This window comes from Fusarium falciforme, chromosome 2, assembly GCF_026873545.1.
Source record: "Fusarium falciforme chromosome 2, complete sequence".
In the NCBI taxonomy this organism is placed as follows: Eukaryota; Fungi; Ascomycota; class Sordariomycetes; order Hypocreales; family Nectriaceae; genus Fusarium; species Fusarium falciforme.
In genome coordinates this window covers 336,791-355,567 of record NC_070545.1, presented here as the reverse complement: position 1 = coordinate 355,567, position 18,777 = coordinate 336,791, and the positions used below count along the sequence as shown (strand labels likewise).

General features: G+C 52.5%; 6 protein-coding genes and 1 pseudogene across 7 annotated transcripts, besides 1 other annotated feature; 3 read left to right on the top strand and 4 right to left on the bottom strand.

Annotated features, from left to right (window-relative positions):
- Nucleotides 1–73: 73 nt before the first annotated feature.
- Nucleotides 74–1,156, top strand: NCS54_00203100 (annotated as a pseudogene). The gene is made up of 4 exons: nt 74–471; nt 530–762; nt 815–916; nt 966–1,156.
- Nucleotides 74–1,156: a sequence feature.
- A 201-nt stretch (nt 1,157–1,357) lies between these two features.
- Nucleotides 1,358–2,863, bottom strand: NCS54_00203000 (DUF1996 domain-containing protein; the record flags this gene model as incomplete). Its single annotated transcript, XM_053147638.1, has 4 exons — nt 1,358–1,995; nt 2,049–2,310; nt 2,366–2,532; nt 2,593–2,863. 4 exons carry the CDS (start codon nt 2,861–2,863, stop codon nt 1,358–1,360), a joined length of 1,338 nt encoding a protein of 445 aa, XP_053003613.1.
- Nucleotides 2,864–3,986: 1,123 nt separating this feature from the next.
- On the top strand, nt 3,987–5,322 carry NCS54_00202900 (Hypothetical protein; the record flags this gene model as incomplete). The annotated part of the gene is made up of 2 exons (XM_053147637.1): nt 3,987–4,791; nt 4,856–5,322. 2 exons carry the CDS (start codon nt 3,987–3,989, stop codon nt 5,320–5,322), a joined length of 1,272 nt encoding a protein of 423 aa, XP_053003612.1.
- Nucleotides 5,323–5,683: 361 nt separating this feature from the next.
- On the bottom strand, nt 5,684–10,313 carry NCS54_00202800 (Hypothetical protein; the record flags this gene model as incomplete). Its single annotated transcript, XM_053147636.1, has 2 exons — nt 5,684–5,762; nt 5,815–10,313. 2 exons carry the CDS (start codon nt 10,311–10,313, stop codon nt 5,684–5,686), a joined length of 4,578 nt encoding a protein of 1,525 aa, XP_053003611.1.
- A 2,375-nt stretch (nt 10,314–12,688) lies between these two features.
- On the bottom strand, nt 12,689–14,272 carry NCS54_00202700 (Hypothetical protein; the record flags this gene model as incomplete). The annotated part of the gene is made up of 1 exon (XM_053147635.1): nt 12,689–14,272. The coding sequence occupies one exon, from the start codon at nt 14,270–14,272 to the stop codon at nt 12,689–12,691; it is 1,584 nt and encodes a 527-aa protein (XP_053003610.1).
- A 1,467-nt stretch (nt 14,273–15,739) lies between these two features.
- On the bottom strand, nt 15,740–16,722 carry NCS54_00202600 (GH16 domain-containing protein; the record flags this gene model as incomplete). The annotated part of the gene is made up of 2 exons (XM_053147634.1): nt 15,740–16,391; nt 16,442–16,722. The coding sequence occupies 2 exons, from the start codon at nt 16,720–16,722 to the stop codon at nt 15,740–15,742; spliced, it is 933 nt and encodes a 310-aa protein (XP_053003609.1).
- A 1,605-nt stretch (nt 16,723–18,327) lies between these two features.
- NCS54_00202500 (Hypothetical protein) lies at nt 18,328–18,624 on the top strand (the record flags this gene model as incomplete). The annotated part of the gene is made up of 2 exons (XM_053147633.1): nt 18,328–18,362; nt 18,423–18,624. 2 exons carry the CDS (start codon nt 18,328–18,330, stop codon nt 18,622–18,624), a joined length of 237 nt encoding a protein of 78 aa, XP_053003608.1.
- Between the last annotated feature and the right edge of the window lie 153 nt (nt 18,625–18,777).

Below are 18,777 nucleotides of genomic sequence, written 5' to 3'. Positions count from 1 at the left end.
GTCGGAAACCTTGTTGCGTGGTAGGCAAGTGAGCATGTTAAATAGACATGCCGTGGCTAATGGGGTGGTCAGATACCACCCTTCAGTGACGTTGAGACTTGAGCTCAGTCTTACTGAAAAGACTCGTTATCAACCTAGCATAATCTTTTCTCAACAAAGTCGTACCTCGAAAATGACTGCTCCGACATCCGTCCACCGATTATCAGGCAAGGTGTGCATCGTCACGGGCGCTTCCTCTGGTCTGGGCCGGGCTATTGCTCTCGGCTACTCTCGCGAGGGGGCTTCCGTTGTCTGCGCAGATCTCCAGCCCAAGGCACGCCTCGATGTGAATGGGGAAGAAGCCATCAGCACTGATGAGCTCATACGGTCAAAAGGAGGGAAAGCAATCTTTGTCCAGACGGATGTGGGCAAGGCTACAGCTGTCGAAGCCTTGGTGACGAAAACAGTGGCCGAGTTTGGACGCATCGATGTGTGAGTGACTCAAAGAGGCCTCATGTTATGGCCAGTTCCAGCTACTTACATGCCCCAGGCTGGTCAACAATGCAGGCATTTCTGCCGAAGCAGGAAACAAACCACTCAGGATCCACGAGACACCAGAAGAGTGGTGGGATAAGACTATGAATGTCAACGTCAAGTCCATTTTTCTGACGAGCAAGTACACCATTACCCAGATGCTGAAGCAAGAGAAGCCCGAGACTGGTGACAGAGGCTGGATCATCAACATATCTTCGATATACGGCATTGTTGCGGGTCGGAATATCTGTAAGACACTACCTAGATATGCAAAACTTCGCATGTACTGACATATTTACAGCGTCGTACTGCGCCTCCAAGGGTGCCGTGTCCAATTTGACTAAGCAGGTAGCCTTGGACTACGCCAAAGACGGCATTCACTGCAACGCGATTTGTCCCGGATGTGAGTACCCGCCTGAGATCTTGTCGACCCCCCGTCTAACACAGTGCAGACACTGAGACGGCCATTTGGGCCGACACAATCAAGCACACCGATATGGAGTCTATCCGATCTCTTCACCCACTTCATGGAACTGGTGTCCCAGAGGACTTGGTGGGCGCGGCCATCTTTCTTGCAAGTCAAGAGGCCAGGTGGATCACGGGCGTGTGTCTTCCAGTGGATGGTGGCTTTACAGCCCAGTAGTAGTCTGACGGGGTTCTTTTCCATGTTATCTGGGTACTTGTTCAAGATGCTATTGCCAGCAAAGTCATACTAAATCCAAGTTTCCCGACCAACCTAGACCGCCAGCTATAAACTTGCCGCATGTCACGAGACACTGAATCGCTGACATGTCGGCTACGTGAATGGTCCCAGCCATCAGAATATCGACTCGGTGCTCAAGAATCAATCTTGGCGCTCTTTGGGAGGAGAAGCTCTGCAACCCTTCTTCGCCTGGTGGAGGCGGAAGTGTGTCTTGCTCGAAGAGTGATGTTTGTTGTTGCTGGTAGTGGGTGAAGGCTGCGCATTGGCAGTCGAAGAAGCTGCTAGGGTAGCCGTTGACACGGTTTCAATCCCTTGAGCCTTGGCGGAGATGGTAGCCGTCGACAGCGTCGTCTGGGAGAGGTCTGCCGTTCCACTAGACGATGCCACGGTAGATGGAGCACTCGTTGATGTTGAGGGAGACGAAACAGAAACAGAGGATGCTTCGTCAAGTGCCTTCTCCCCGTCGTCGGCGGAACTGCCCTCTTCTCCCCATTTACCACTCCACGTGGCATTGACACTCTTTCCATCCGTGATGGTCAAAAAGTTGTCATACGTACCAGTCACGACGGACTCAGTCAGAGACCCGTTCTTTGCTGCCAGGACAGTCTGCCAGTCAAGATCCCAAAGATAAGTCGTGGCCTCGGCCGTTGCGTTGCAGGTGTCGCTGCGAACGTACGCGGCCTCCCCACCGATCTTGGCGAACTCGATTGTTTTGTGAGAGACTTCCCACAATGCCGACTTGTCCCAGCCCATGATGAAATCGCCGTGGTAGGTATGTCCTGTTGCTACAAGTCAGCAAGGCAAACTTCAAGAGGGGGGACGTGTTTAGTACCTCCTCCGCTTGACAAGGTCAAGTAGTCGCCGTCTTCAAAAGTGAAGAACTCTGCATCGCCAACATCATACCAGACAGCGAAAAACATGCCCGGGACGCTGATACACCCCGTATCGACAGTGTCATTGCAAGCACGATATCGACCCAACGCCTTGTCTTTGACAACCCAGCCCGGAAAGGGGACGTTGCCTCGTAGCCACCCTGTGCCACGCTTCTTGGGAAACTGCCACTTCTCCTTGACTTCGTCGCTCTCGTCAAAGTGCTACTCATCCGTGAGCGATGTGTCTCGTTTGACGGACTGAACGCCTATCACTCACCCAGTGAATACCATTGCCACCCTGCTCTCGGATTTCGTCTTCGGTAATCTTGGGGTTGCCACCGATGAGGGCAAAGTCCTCGGGGTATAGACCTGGGTTGTTCTCCTGCCCTTGATAATACACGTGGAAAATGCCAACCTTGACGGGGACAGTGACATTTTTCTTGACTAAACAGATGTAAGCCCGACAAACTTACTCAACTGCCTTTGATTTGTGCAACTACTCACCATAATACAAAGTAGGCATCCAATAGGCAGACTTGTCAAGCTGATTATCGCACGAAGTGCATCCATCCTGGAAGTCGGCTCCGTTGACCGTGTCTGCAGAGATCTTGCGGGATCCCCAGAAGGTATGCATGTGGGAACTCTCAGCCCCCGGACTGATAAGAGAATCGATTCGCTCGCGCTTCCATGGTGCACAGGTAACGCGGAAGAAGGCAACTGTTTCCGCAATGAGGGCAGCGCCGAAGAAGGCCCTGAACAAGCCGGTTGACTTCATGTTGAAACGAAAGGAGTGACAAGAATAAACAAGAATTCCAAAATGAGTGGATGAATGAATAAAAGAGTGGAAGGGCGCTGAAGCAAGAACAACAAAAACAGTAAAAGGAAGCTTCAGAAAGGAGTTTATATCAAGTAGAGGTATCCCACATACACGCCGACTTAGCCATAAGATCAACGAGTCAACGAGCGAGTCTCGATAAGCGCGCTAGATAACAGCATTCTCCACCCCATGCTACAGCTAGGGAGGTACTTCATATCGTTTTTCAACCTTAAGTTCGGAAGAGGTGCCGTGGATGGCCTGTCCCAACCCGGTCGCCGCGGGCGCCTAAATTGCGAGAGGCCGGGATCAGTCTTGGTCTTGCTCTTAGCGCCATCTAGCAAACTTGGCTGGCCAATCTACTGCTCAAAGTGCGTAAAGGTGAAACAAGGGCACCATGGGGAATTTCTCCGTAAAAGGGCCTGAAACTTCGTTTGGGAATGAGTTTCTAACAGATGAATCTCCTTGATCACGCGATTGTTGTTGGTATTAGTGACGTCTCTGAGAGGGGTCATCAGGCACATTGTCGAAGAACACGGTAGTTGACACATGACAGCATTTGAACCCAAAGTTGCAAAGCCCGTAACCTAAATAAAATTGTAGAAGGTTAATAGGAGAGATAATTGCGCGATGAAAACGTTGGCCCCTCATGGTTGCAGTTGACCCGAGACAAACCTCGCAGTGTCAACAAATTCATCGGCAGCACTTTAAGCCCAAGTAAACCTTGGTTATCCTCCGTAAAAGTAGCGATATGCCATACCGATGTTCTCATTGCAAAATACCGTTGCCTATATTAGCCTTTGTAACTGCAGGCAGAGAAGACTACCTAAGTTGAAGGTTGCATACAAGATTCTACTCGATTGCCACATATGCCATCCGATCTTCCTCTGATTCTTGCGATCGACAAAAATCTTTCTTCCCTCTTATCATTGTCTCTGTCAACATGGAGGACACCAGTGCCTGCCCGTTCGAGGCCACGCGCTCTCAAGCCTCATCCGAATCGTCATCAACCTACACCACACCTCATGAAGATAAAACCTCCACGACAACAGAGTCTCCATAACATCTTCAAAGCCTATCATCCATGGTCAAAGAGACTCCAGAGCTATCTAGGTTGGAGCAACTCTCCCCGGAGCTTCGCCTCTCCATCTTGACCACACTGAATCTGGACCAAGTAAAGAACTTGATCAAGTCCTGCCCGACATTTTACCAACAATATCGGCACGATCACAAATTCATCTTAGGCAGCGCCTTGCACACAACGCTGGGATCGCTCGCCGTTGATGCCTATGCAGTCCACCTGACCAGCCCGGCCAACTTCGACCGCGTCCATCGTGAAGATGCCATTCCCCGATTCCTCAAAGACTATCAGCGACTCCGCTCCTCGCCAAATTTTTCATTACTAGAAGAAGGCCTGCCGGGAAATAACATGAGCGACTTGGCCGTGTTCTATTGCTTCGTTGTTCAGCCCTTCACGGAAATGTACAAAAGTTGGGCATTCACCAACATCGCAAACGACTTCAAGGAGCCCAAGACGGCAGCCCGAAACCCTCCTCTGACTCCCACCGAGGAAATGAGGATAATGCGAGCCTTGTATCGTTTCCAGCTCTGGTGTAACCTATTTGGCCACTCCGATTCTGGTTTCGTCGAGGTCCGCATATTAGACATGTTCTTTGGTCTGTACGAGCCCTGGGAAGTGGAGGAGATCAATAGTGTTCACTCTTTTGCCACGGATGGGTTTTACACAGACCTACCCTTACTCTGGGAATGGGACGTCAGTAATGCTCGTATCTTTGCTGCGGATGAGTTTTATATCGAATTTGAGTCCACCTATCAGGGCGCACAGAAGGAGCGAGGTGGAAAAGAGTGCATGAAAGTGAAATGTATCTGTAAGTCTGTCCTTGCCTCCCTTTTTGACCATCTACAACCCGCAGCTAACACCTCGATCCGTAGTCCATGGGCTTGAAATGTTGCCCACGCCGTCTACCCAGCTGAACGCGCTCTATATCAGCCTTTTTAATACTATAAACCCATGCGAGTATAGCCGTTATAACCGCCTGGGTAGAGTTTTACGACAGGACACACACGTTGATCGGCGAATCCATTATCCGTCGCCTCGAGACCAGCGGGAACGGGATCAAGAACCATTCCCTTTCAAGGGCGACGACCCAGCCCAACCACCAGTGGCTGGGACACAGACGTGGAAGGGCGAGCATAGCAACCTTTTTGGGGGGTTTATGCCAGACAGTACTCAAGAATGGGGTTTGATGATGTGGGATGAGGCACGGTTCAGGGAGTTTGGATTTTACGACGTTGTGCGGTACACGTGCAGAGACAAGTGGGGGAGTAATGACCCAAGAGAGAGATTTAGGGATCAGGAAGAGGATGATCAGGAAGATAGTGGAGGTGACTGGTACTGAAAGTATATCTACCCAAGTTTACATAGGTAAGAAAACATCACCAAGACTACAGAGCCCTTCCAATTTGTGTATTTATGTATACGCCATATCAATGCTAATGCTCATCCCATACAATCCAATCCCATACAAAAGGAAATTCACGCTCACCCATTGCCGTTAAATGTATCCCTCGTACCCTCATACAAAGATATTGCATCGCTCATCTCTTGGTTTATGCCATCTACATACAGAACTCATCGCTTGCTTGAAAATACAAATGACAAAGGAAAAGTGTTTACAAAAGAGAGAATATAGTTAGTCATACAGTAGTCTTCACATAGTAGCGAAGGTTAAGTGTTAGGTAGGTAGGTTGTACAGGCGTTTAAGCGTCGACTGATCCCTCAGACTGGGAAGAAGACCTGGTAGTAGAAGAGTTGAGGTTGCGACGTCGAACAATGTGACTACAGCTCGTTAGTATTCAACTTATCAAGAGTCAAAAGGGGTAAAACTTACATGCCACCTCCGCGGTCCCGGGGGTCACGGACAATTACCATCTCCTCCCTTCGCTTGGGATCCTTGATGGGCTTGCGTCCGCTCTTGGTTCGAGTAACACCGTTTGTTCCGAGCTGAGCCACCAGAGCACCGACCTGGGTCTGTAGGGCAGTGACATCAGCGCTAGCAGCTGCCTGGGCCTTCTTGGCCTCGGCGAGCTGAGCCATGAGGTCCTTATTCTCGGCGCGCAGGTGGTTGAGAATCACAGCCTCTCGCTCAGCCGCTTCAAGCTTCTTGGCGAGTTCGTCACGTTCGGCTGTGAGAGCGTCGACGCTGGCGAGCTTTTCCTTCAGCTCGGCAACTGTAGCCTCAGAGGCAGTGAGCTTTCCCTGGAGATCGTCTCTCTCAGCGGTGATGGTGTCTACGCTGGCTGCCTTTTCCTGAAGCTTGGCGGCCTCTTCTTCGACGGTGGCGAGCTTCTTGGAGATCTCGTCTTTCTCGGCGGTAACGGTGTTGACGTTCTCCTCGGTGGCGGCGAGCTTGGTCGTGAGCTCGTCTCGTTCGGCCGTGACGGTATCGACGGTGAGTTTCAGCTTGCCTCCGTTCTCGTTGGCGGCGTTGAGCTTGATGGTGAGCTCATCTCGTTCGGCGGTAACGGTGTCTCGCTCTCCAGTGACGGTATCGACGTTGAGTTGCAACTTTCCGGCGTTTTCGGTGCTGGCTTCGAGCTTGGTCGTGAGTTCGTCTCTCTCTGTGGTGACGGCGTCGGCCTTCTCTTTCAATTCGGTGTTTTCTCCGCGGAGTTGCTCAACCTCGGGGGTGACGGGGGGTTCGGGTTCTGGCTCTGGTTCTTTTGCTACTTCTTCTGCTTCTTCTCCCGCTGGGGCTTCAGTCTCGGCTTTTGCCTCTGGCTCAGCCTCAGCTGGCTCGGCATCAGCAGGTGCTTCTTCTTCGACGACGTCCTCGACCGAGGCGGGTTGGGGTACCGACGCTGGATCTGGCTTCTCGGTGGCATCCGAGGTGACGCTCGTGGCGTCCTCGTCGTCGGTGACGGTGCTCGCAGAGGATGAAACGCTAGATAGGGAGCTGGAAACGACGCTGCCGGCCTCCGAGAGGGTCCTGAGGGTCGTGTTTTCCTTGCGGAGGCTCTTGCACTCGACAGAGAGCCGCAGGACCTGCGAGCTGTGGTCGTCTTGCTCGCTCAACAGACCTCTGACCTGGCCGCGGAGCTCCTTGTTCTGGCCGGTGAGTTGTTCGTAGCGCTTCCGGAGCTTCTTTCTCTTGGTCTCGATCTCTTCGACCTGCTTACTGATGGCGTCCTTGTCCTTGGTGAGCGATTCGAGCTGGTTCTTGAGTTCGTTGTTCTCCGTGTCGAGTCCTGCGATACGAGCCTCCTTGCTCTCGACGTCCTTGGTCCACTCGGCCTTCATGGCGTCCTTGTCAGTCTTGAGTTCCTCGATGGTCGTGTTGAGCACGGTGACTTCTTCCTCTAGCTTCTTCTTGTCACCCTCGAGTCCAGTAAGCTGCTCCTCGAGTTTCTTCTTGTCGCCCTCAAGACCACCAAGCAACTCCTCCAGCTTGGACTTGTCGCTCGACAACTCGTCGATGCGCTTGTTGAGGTTCTTCTTATCCTCCTCGAGGTTCACCTTGTCCTTGCTGAGAGACTCGACCTGGTTCTTGTTGTTCTCGCTCTCCGTCTTGTAGCGATCTCTCTCGACGGTGAGCTCACCCAGCTCCTTGGCCTTCTCCAGGAGATCCTTCTCCATGCCGTCCACACGGAACTGCATGGATTCCTTGGAAATCTCCAGGCCGGCGATCTTGGCGACGTAGGCCGTCTCCTGAGACTTGCGGATGACCTTGACGTCCTCCAGCTCCCTCTCAAGGTTGATGCTCTTGGCCTCGAACTGGTTGTTGGTCTTGGTGGTCTGCTGGCTCTCCTTCTTGAGATCCTCGTAGTTCCTCTCAAGAGCAGCCTTGAGCTCGCGGTGCTTGGAGAGGTGGTCCTCGAGCTCCTTGACCTTGTCGCTGTAGTTGCGCTCAATAATCAAGAGCTCGTCACGCTCCTTGGTGAGGGCTCCAACAGTCATGTCGCGTTCCTTCTTCAGCCTGTCGATGGCCTGATCGCGTTCCTTCTGGAGCCTGTCAACCGTCTGGTCGCGCTCCTTCTGGATCTTGCTGATGGCTTGGTCGCGCTCCTTCTTGGCCCTGGAGATAGCAAGGTCGAGATCCTTCTTGTGTTTCTCGGCAGCGCGGTCACGCTCCTTCTCGAGCTTCTCGACGATGGCATCTCGCTCATCTTCGATATCTCGGATAATCTCGTCCTTCTCCTTGCGGAGCTTGTTCAGCTCGAGATCACGCTCCTTCTTGGTCCTCTTGATAGAAAGGTCGTAGTCCTTCCTAGCCTGTTCAAGAGCCTGATCACGTTCCTTCTGGGACCTCGCGAACGAAATATCGACGTCCTTCTTTGCCTGCACGAGAGCTTGGTCGCGTTCCTTCTTGAACTGGTCGACGGCCTCGATGGCCTGGTCACGCTCACGCCTGAACCTGTCGAGGACTGAATCGCGGTCCTTCTTGAGCGCCTCAATGGATATGTCTCGCTCTGTCTTGGCCATCTCAACAGAGACATCTCGCTCGCGCTTGTACCTCTCGATGGCCTCATCTCGTTCTCTTCTGATCTTTTCAAGAGCAGCGTCTCGTTCCCTCTTGGCTTGTTCGACAGACGCATCTCGGTCCTTGATGGCCTTTTGAACAGAAACATCACGCTCCTTCTTGATCTTCTCAACAGAGACCTCTCTGTCCTTGATGACTTCTCTGACAGACACGTCATGATCTCTCTTGAACTTCTCAATGGCGGCGTCACGCTCCTTCTTGAGCTGTTCAATGGAAGTGTCACGGTCCTTCTCGAATCTCTCGAGAGTCCGCCTCTGCTCATCAAGCCGAGTCCGAGTCCTCTCCAGAAGACGTGTCTGCTCCTCGAGCTCGACAGTGAGTCTGTCTCTGGTTGACTGAGCCCTGTTCCTCTCCTGACGAAGCTCTTCCCTGTCGCTCTGCGTGCAGTTGAGCCTGTATCGAGCGTCGTCAAGATCCTTGATGGTTTCTTTTTGCTTGCTCTTGAGGCTCTTGACTTCATTCTTGAGCTTCTCAATCTCAGCAGCCATGGCCCTCTCGGTATCGTGCCGAGACTGTGCACGAGGCCGAGAGGGAGGACGCTCAGGCTGGGGGAGCTGTCTTGACTCAGGAATCCGTGGCTGTTGAGAGATAGGCTGGGGTTGTTGAACCACGGTTTGTTGGACGACCGGTTGCTGTTGCTGTTGTGATGAAGAATGCACAGTGGTCGTAGTCATGGTCTGGGTCATTGGCTGCTGTGTCATTGGCTGTTGAGGAGCATACAACGGCTGAGTGGCCATCAAGGGCGGAGCAGACATCATCGACTGAGCAATCATGGGTTGGGGAGCCACAACAGGCTGATGAGAGATCATAGGCTGCTGAGGGATGGTGGGTTGGTGGACCATGGGCTGCTGGGTGATGGTAGACTGCTGGGTAACCGACTGTTGCTGAGTGGTCATGGAATGGACCATGGTCGGCTGCTGCACAGGCTGCTGAACTGTCTGCTGAATCGTTTGAACAGTCTGTTGAGGCTGTTGCTGAACCATCTGCTGTTGTTGCGGCTGCTGCTGCTGAGGCTGTTGCTGTTGGACCGGCTGCTCAATGTGGATGTGCACACTGCGTCCCCGACTGCGTGAGCGTTCCTTGGTACGCTCAGGCTTACGCTCCATCTGACGTTCAGATCGTCTCTCCAATTGACGATCCGTCGTCTGGAACTCGACTTGACGCTCACCCCGTCGTTCAATCTGACGCTCCGTCGTCCTCGTCTGTTGCGACGTCGACACGCTCGGCCGACGGGCCATGGACCGCGCCCGGGTGGGCGTCTTGGCGCAGCTGTCGTCAGAGTCGTCGACGACAGTGGTGGCCTTTGTGGTGGTGGAAACATTGGATGAGCTGCCCCAGCCCAGCTCAGAGGCGGAATCATAGTCGTCCGACAGATAAGGGTTCCTGGGCGTCAACGGCTCGGGTGATCTTGTGCCTGTGTCGCCAGATCGGAAGCGAAGTTGAGGCGGCCGGAACATCAGAGGCCTCTGTGTGTCGTCTTGCCGTCGGCCTTGGTTAATTGTTGATGTGGATGAGGTTGTGCTGGTGCTGACGGTGGAGGCAGTGTCGTCCGAGACGTCTGAGGCAGCGCTTGAAGTCACCTCGGACACGGTCGAGAGGCCGTCGGCGTCTGGCCGCCGTGTGGGAGGTCGTGATTGTGATCTCGCCCGGGCGTAGGAGGAGCTGGGGTTGGTGTTCCTTTGGCTATCGTCGGACGTGTGCCACGAGTCGGACTTGGTGTTGTTGCTGTTCTTGGGGGGATAGCCCCGGATGGTAAGGGCCATGGTGCTCTCGTGCTGTCGCTGCTGCTCATACTGGGACAGCGGATCAAAGGGCCTCCTCTGAGGGGCCGTCTTGGTAGACTTCTTCATGGCTGATGTGCTTCAGAATGTGTGAAGCGTTCTCAAGTGTTGTTGCAAAAATGTGTAGATGTTGGAGCTGAGTATCTCGCGTGCTCGTGGGTTGCGGCGGGGGTGGTGGTTTGGATGGACGATGGTGATCGGCGGGCGGTGACCTCTGGGTACACTACTACATTAACGATGGGTACTTCAAGTTCCAAATGGTCTCGCTGCATATTGTGTGCTGTCTGTTTTCTGTCTAGAAAGAGGAAAAGTCTGGTAGAAATCACCCAACAGGCCATCTGCGGGTATACATTGACTTTAGGTCCTGTACACCACCAGGATGCATCCCGTCACCCACGGCACAAGCCCTGGGGAGGCGTCCGGGACAGAGCCCGAGGAGCCCAATTCAAGAGTTGGAACCCTGCCAGTGGCTACAGGGGGTGGTTCGAGATCCACAACCCAACCACATTGGGCGCCAGGACACGGTGACAGCTGGTCCAACCAACCGTGTGATATGTCGTCAGGGCCTCTGAGAGGGCTTGTGAGCCTCCTTGCAGAACGGGAAGACTCCCTGTGCAAGATCCCAAAGCCGACATTCCGCAAAGTCCCCATTGGCTCTCACGATGGACATCCCCGGGAAAAGAGGTGAAATTAGAATGGAGGCCTGGTGGCAAGACGACCATGTGGAAGGACCTGGTTGCTTGGGAGGACCCCGGCAGAGACGGGTAGTGGGCTGGGGACCCTGCAAGAGGATGGATCCCTGGTCTTTGCTGTCAAGTCGAGAAGCCAAAAAAACAAGGCCGTAACTTGTCCTGTCACCTGCAGAAAGGGCCCGTGTCTCCCTCTATTACGTGTACCTGTACTTGGGATTTCACTCTGTGCCCAATCGTTGAAACCAAGGCGCCCAGTCAAGGCTCGCACAAGGGGGTCCATTATCATTTTGAGGCCCGGCCGGTCTCTTTTTCCTTGGGCAAAAGACTTCTGGGTCGGGCTGCAACGTCATGTGGGGATTTCCGATTCGCTCGCTCCGTTGCACCAAGGCATAAGATGTCCCCAGCCCGACTCTTTCGAGGAGGCCGTACTCCATACGTTTTGGAGGAGGCTTCGAGGCGCCTACTAAAGCCTCTCGTTGCCTATTCTTCTGGGAGGACGCCAGAATTACAATACTGGCCTCAATTGCGCCCGGGACTGAGTCATCTTTTAATTGTGCTACGCGCTGAGCTCAACGAAAATAGCTGACGGGCCTCATCTCATGCCACCAGCAGCTCAGGCGACGTAGCCACCGCCTCGCGATTGTTTTTCTCCTGTCATTTTTTTCGCCTCGATTTTTTTGTTTCGTTTCTCCAGTTTTCTCTCGGCTCCGCATCCATCCAATCCACAGACAGGGTATGTCTCATCCATGTAACTGTACCGTAACTGTCCTGTACTGTAAACGCCTGCTGCTCGCATATTTTGTCGACTGCACTGCAGCCACGAGATAGGGTAAGACTGAGGATTGCAGATGCAGTGCATTTGACACGCACTTGGGAGGCTCAACAAACTTGGAATTGGGGTTTGTTCTTTTCATGAATTCTGGCCTGTTCCAGCGAGATGGCGTCACTGTAAATGCCATCCGTGCTACTGAGCTCAGACCTCACAACATCATGGCCAAGATCAAGTAACACCCAATTCCTTGCCATCAAGTGGCACAGCAACAACTATAGATAATTGCACAACGTGAATAATGAGCTATTTTACACGTACTCGTTTCAATTCGTCTCGCAATCAATCCTTCATCCCCGCTCTCGCGGTCCGTTCCACCCAGACGCGAGACACGCCGACGGATGCAATTCCACCATAACAAATACTAGGCGATCTTATCGGTTCGAGGCTAGAAGTATGGAACACGTTGATGCACGATTCTCAATGGGTGCAGGGTAAATCTGCATCGTCCTACAGGCGCCTGGGGCAACCCTAGATCGGTTGGACCCTGGCGTGCTTCATCCAGTGCATGGCTGGCCTGGCCCAGCGTCCTTCAGAGGATGACTAAGACTGACAATGGGTCGCTGCCCCTTCGACCGTTGACAGCCTGGCAGTGTGGAGTGCCAAGCGGTGACGGTGAAGACGGCTTCGTTTCTACAGGCTCGGATGTTGATGTTGTAGCCGAACTCCGATCAGAGATACAGAGACATGAACACAGAGACATTGGCTCCCAAAGTGAACAGAAAGTAGTATCATTCTCGCTATTGTACAGGGGTTGTACCATCTCAATCTCAGAACCAAGGCCCATGCAATGCACACACGACATCCCATGTCAAGCCTCATACCCCAACCCCCGCATCACTAACTCCTGTAACCCCCACAGCCCATGGCCCTGATGTGTCAGACGATAGTGACGGCACCGAACAGAAAGAAAGAAAGAAAGATCAAGCTGGATCAACCGCCATTCCAGGCACCACAGCACCTGTAGCCGTGGGCCCCTGGTATCCCTTCCGCGCGCTTCCAAACCACCAGGCGCCGACGAGGAACGTCAGACCACCCCAGATCACGCATGTGTAATTCATGCTCTGTGCGTCTGTAGGCAGCGCATAAGGGAAGCAGTAGATGACGCCCCAAATGAGCATGTAGGCGCATGCAACGCTGTTGATGACAAAGCCCACAAGCCCGCGCATCTTGAATGGTCCGTATGTAATGTTTTTGCGTCCAGTCAAGAGGTTTGGTAGGATGCACGCCAAGAATGAGCTGCTCGAGAGGAGGATGAAGCTACCGACAAAGGCGTTAAACGCCGTTGTGCTTCCGACGTAGATGGCACCTAGCACTGTCACCAAGGCACCCGTTGCGAGAGTCGACCACAGAGGCATATCGAGCTTCTCGTGAACATGGCCGAGAACTCCAGGGAAGGGAGTGGCTCCATCTCGAGCCAGAGCCCAGAGCGTTCGGCCGCAGGTAATGTACAGACCGACAACTGTAAGAGAGATGCAGATCATGACCAATGACAACAGGCCAGTTGCACCTGCAGCTGAACCAGTGGCTTGGTGATAGATCTCAGCGATAGGGTAAGCCGATTCGAAAAGGGCGTCGTAGTCGTTGATGGCGTACATGATGGCGATGAGATAGCAGAGTCCAGTGACGAAACCAGTTGCGACCTGGAGGAGAAGAGCGATAGGGACGTTGCGCTGAGGGTCTGGAATTTCCTCGGCCAAATGTGTAACTGCGTCCACGGGTCCAACACTGAAAGCTCCGTTGAGCATGCCGGCAACGAAAACGAAGCCATTCGGATATCCAATATCAGCAACCCAATCTTTCCACACAAACGCCGAAGACGCATGCGGAGGTCGTCCACCTCGACCGGGCATGACTGTAACAACAATGATAGTGATGATGAAACCAGCCAGGATGATAAACACTCCAAACTTGTTCAAGTTGGGCATGGCACTGTTGGCCAAGCAGACGCAAGCGCAGGCGATCCACGTGGTGATGATATATGTGACAAAGACGTGCCACGACTCGGCGATGAAATCGGCATGGTTGAGGGCGTACATCTGGACGAGGGTGTTTGAAAGAATCGAAGACATGCTGGCGCATCCGAGAACCCAGGCGAGATAGTTCCACCACCCAGCAAAGAAACCTATCATCCTACCCCATCGCGGACCAGGAGTCACAGATGCCCAGTGATAAACTCCAGCAGACGAAGGGATAGCGCTGGCAAGCTCGGCGATGCTAGCGGCAACAGTCCAGTAAAACACGGAAACGACGATGAACTCGTAGAGGACGCCGGGAGGTCCGCCGTTGAAGATGGCAACGAGGATGGAGCCGCCGATAGCAGGCCAGACGTTTCCGACGACGAGTCCGACGCCGGCTAGGGACAGGAGGTTGAAGTTTTGCTGAAGCTCTTGGACGTGTCCCGAGGCGTTGATGGGGGCTTGCTGATTCGAGACGGACTTGAGGACGGGGGCGTCATCATCCCTCTTGGAGGTGCTGTCCCTCTTGGGAGGCAAACTCTCAGCCATTGTTTTTGTCAGCGATTATCAAAAACACAACGACGACAATGATGTACGAAGAAAGAATGAGATTCCAAAGCGGGAGGTCCGGACTCTTAAGTGCCAAAACGTCCATTTCATCTCTATCAAGGCTAAATGGTCGACGCAACCCCCTTGACACTCGCTCGCCCCTAGCCCCGGCTCCAGTCGCATGTTCCTTCCGAAAGGGGCATGGAGGGAACTTCATTCTCCAAACAACCTCCGAAAATTGGGGAATGTCGGTTCGTCGCGGGGGAAAGGGGACAAATCTGACCATGTTTCCGGATAAGGCTTTTTGCGAATTCATTACTCGTGAGAGTGGCGAATGTTTGTTGATAACAGAGTGAGTGATTGATGCTTTGTCGGGGCTTGAAAGGTGTTTCAATGGAGCTGTTTATTTATGCCAGTTCTTGGGATCGGCACTCAATTATTGCTGTCTCATTGTTGTGTCAGTCAAGTGTGAAGCTGTACTGGACGAGACAACCACAATGTGAAGGCATCACAAAAGAACACCAATTGGAGGGCAGATCTTCGGCTACAAGGCCAAGTCTCCAGTAGAACGCGTCGCAAAAGCGCGTTCAAATCATCCACCTCGAATAAAAACACCCATACCCGATCATTCCTGATTCCCGGATCTCTATTATACATCAAACGCCATCGCATCGCATGAGGCCATCCTCAAACCTGAGATTCCGCCCGACGGGCAAGCGACCCCAAAAGCCAAGCCTGGGGCCGATACCGCATAAACTGTGCGGGGTAATTTCCATTACTCATAACCCGGGGGTTTTCCGCGACCCAGAAGTGTCAGAGTGTTACATTTCCCCAGGGTCATCAGATCAGGGAGCCTTGTTCTGATAAGAGGGCCTCGGCTGCGTTGCCAAGTTGGAGTCTTGGAGGAGATATTGTTTGCGATTGTGATTGGGCCATGTTTGTGTGATAGCGAGAGCAGGGGCTGTGATGCCTCGGTCTGGTGGTGTGAACGAACCATCAAAATCACATCTTGGCCGCAAAACTCGTCAATAACAGGATCTCATTCCTCACCCAGGCTGTGATGGAAATGCGCAAGCATCTCAAGCCTCCAAAACCCCAGCTCCGTCAGCGACTGCCCCCTTGTTCATTAGCCTAATTTCCCCAACCTTTTGGCGCGGGCTCAAGATGCCGGCTGCCGACTTGGAGTCGCCGTCGGGCGTCGGCTCGCCAAGTGGGGAACGCCGACGAGTCGCGCCGCCGGCCTAGGTCAGTGGCGACAGCATCAGCCTCAGCTCCAAATGGGAAAAAGCGGCCGACTTCAATAATTCTCAGTCTCACTCTGCCTGTCCTCTGTTATTTAACTAGTCATCATAATTCTCCTTTTCTTTTTCATAAGCAGCTTGTTGGCAGCTATCAACTACTGAGTATCAGAACAATATATAGCATTGCGACCACAATGCCTTTGAAATACCCAAATTATCCAAAGCCTCAATATGTATTTCCCAAAGGTGTAGCCGGATTTCCCCAGTCGGCGTCAAAACGATGCCAACCACCGTACTCTGGCTCACTACCCAGGAACAGGGTATGAACGACCATATCGTAATACCCATCAGCCGGAACCTTTCCACCGCACACATTTCCGCCCATAGCCACGTTGAGAAGAATAGTCATTTCCCTCACAGGTCTCGTGCCAGCAGGGATCTCAGCCTTCATAACAGGTCTGCCGTCAATGTACCAAATCATCCTGCCCTGTCCTGCCTCTCCGCCAGGTTGGATCCAGGCAAAGTCGTACTTGACGGGTCGATATTGCATGTCGGGAATTCTGGTGCCGAGGACTCGGTGCTTCTCAGGTTCGTGATGTTGACCCCAGTGAAGACATGTGTGATTTTCAAGATCTCCGTTCCAGGTCTCGGCAATGTCGATTTCACCGTCTACAGGCCAGGAGAATGGTTCCTGTGGGAGGAGCCAAAAGGCTGGCCAGATGCCCTCGGCACAAGGTGAGAGGATGACGGCAGTGAGAACTCCCTGGTCTCGAGACAGGGTCTGCCTACTAACCAACCGAGCTGAGGTGTATTTCTGCTCTGGGTTTGGGTTACCATTGTTTGCTATGGCTCGAAGCACAAGTTTTCCATCCGGAGTACTATTTCACTTTGGTTAGCTAGGCTTGGATCCCCATGGCGATAAACCCACTAAAAGGCGTTCTGCTGATCGGCAGTGTAGTACTCCAACTCCTGGTTTCCCCAACCATCCGCATTGCCGATCTTTGCGTCCCAGTCGTTGCTAACGGGGTTATCAGGCCGAAACTGAGGCTGCCAGTAGACCTGTCCAGGCTGCGCGCCCATCGGCTGCTGCTGCGGCGGGGGCGCATATGCCTGAGGGGGTGGTTGTTGAGGCTGCTGCTGAGCCTGTGGCTCTGCGATTAGGTTTTCGAATTCATTTTTAAGACGCTTAAGGTGATCTTTCCAAGGCATTTTCCCCAAATGTGACTATTCGTGGTTGAGGTTGAAGAAAGTTTTGTATCAGGTGAGGAGTGAGGATATTTTGATGTTTTGCTTGACCGACTGGACTGGGCATGACGTCACCTGACTGCGTGGTTTGTGGCGGAGCGGATGTGCCAAGCATAGGCAATTAGATTTCACCATAGACTGAGATATGGCAAAGGAAAGATTGCAGTGCAGATACGAGAGTTTAGGGGAGAAATCAGTTGAGGTTATCGGCAGAGCCGGCATTTAATTCCTTGGCAGGGTATCAGCTCTTGGCGGGCAGCAGACGGGACGGGGGAACAGGTTCAAGGCCGACAAGTTGAGGATTTGATCGACAGTTATAGGGACTATGTAAAATCTATCTTGCTAGTTACGATGCGAATTCTGCAACTCTGATTGCGTCGAAGTGAGTTGCTTTACGGCCTGCACTTTCAAGGTCATGGTCCTCGAAGTACCGGGTAGCTTTGGTTGTGAGAAAGCCACCAAGTTTTCGACAAGTGTTTACGGCTAAGCCTTTTCTCAAATGTTGTTTTATTGTATTAAATTATGTGCATATTATATACAAAATGAACTTCACTCTTTCTGATTGACCGATACTCTAGTAGACCTTTCGATGTCGCATCTGAGTTGATAACTTGGGTACCGAGAAGCCTGTCTCATCAGAGCGGAAAGACTCGGAAAGCCCACCAGTGGCGACGTGCTTGACGGGCTCTTTACAATCGTGATTTCACGACTTGAAAATGTATCAAGAGTCATCTCGACCATATCCGATACCAATCTGACCGACCATCGAACGTCAAGACGATCTGCTGGTTGTCAAAAAATGGGCTGTGCCATCGGATCGGTGGGTTCGGCAGTCGCCGAGTCCGACCATCAGATGGTTCCGGCACCTAGAAATTTTCGTTGGCGAGCTCCGCCTCAGGTCAGGTTCAGACTGATGACCAGATGAACGATGCCAGATCAACTGGACAGATGATCGGGAAAATTCGTGAAGACGATAGAGAATTACTGATGGGATCAATGGAAAGCATTGCACTGGCTGAATTGATGAGCGCAGCAATTATTTGATGGTTGTTGAAGATGAGCTACGCCTGGCGTCCACCGTGATCAGGGCCATTTGCGAGCCCCAAACAGTGAGTGAGAGCTTGGTGAATCTAGCATCTACGGATCCAATAATAAATCAATCAAATAATGAAAGGAAATCGCATATTCTCAATATGGAAAATACATGCCTAATCTGGTCATTCCCATTCCTCCTGCTCAATCCAGGCCGAACCCGGTCGCGTGGTGCATGGCATGGCCCGGGGGCGCCCGACCGGGGAGAGTCCAGACAGGACCCATCACACCACCGACATCTCGAATCACCACCACACGACGATCGACAGCAGAGCGTCAAATGTTGCGAAAAGACTGCCGAAAGAATTGTATATAATGTTTAGCAATGGTCCTCTAAATTCTTCTCATCATCAGCATCATCAACAGCATTGACACACAAGCATCACTGCCAATCACCACTACAAAGGCACAACAGCAGCCTCAATCACCAACTCCAACCCCTACAACCACCGACAAACAACCCCCACATTCTTCAAAATGCTTCCCATCGTCAAGGCCGCCGCTGCCCCCAAGTAAGCACCAAACCCCCCCATAAAAACCCCCATACACCCACTAACAAAAACTCCTCCAAGGGTCGTCCCCGTCCTCTTGACCATCGGCAGTGCCACCATCGTCGGCTCCTACGTCCGCTCTCAGCTCAAGACCCAGTCTCGCACCTTTGATCGCCAGTTTAGTCAGTACAACACAAAGGAGAGCGAGGCTGTGAGGGCGAAGACATTTGACGGAAAGGTTCCCGACCCCCGAACCAGCTTCTTTAACATTCTCGGCTGGTAATCGCATTCATTTTGGGATTTTATATTGGCGTTTTGGGCATCATGGAGAACGGCAGGCTGCAATGATATAATTACACTTGCCTGAAGATTTAGATTGGCATTAATACCACCTTGACAATTACTTTCACAATTTTTGCCTTGCAACTCGGTCATG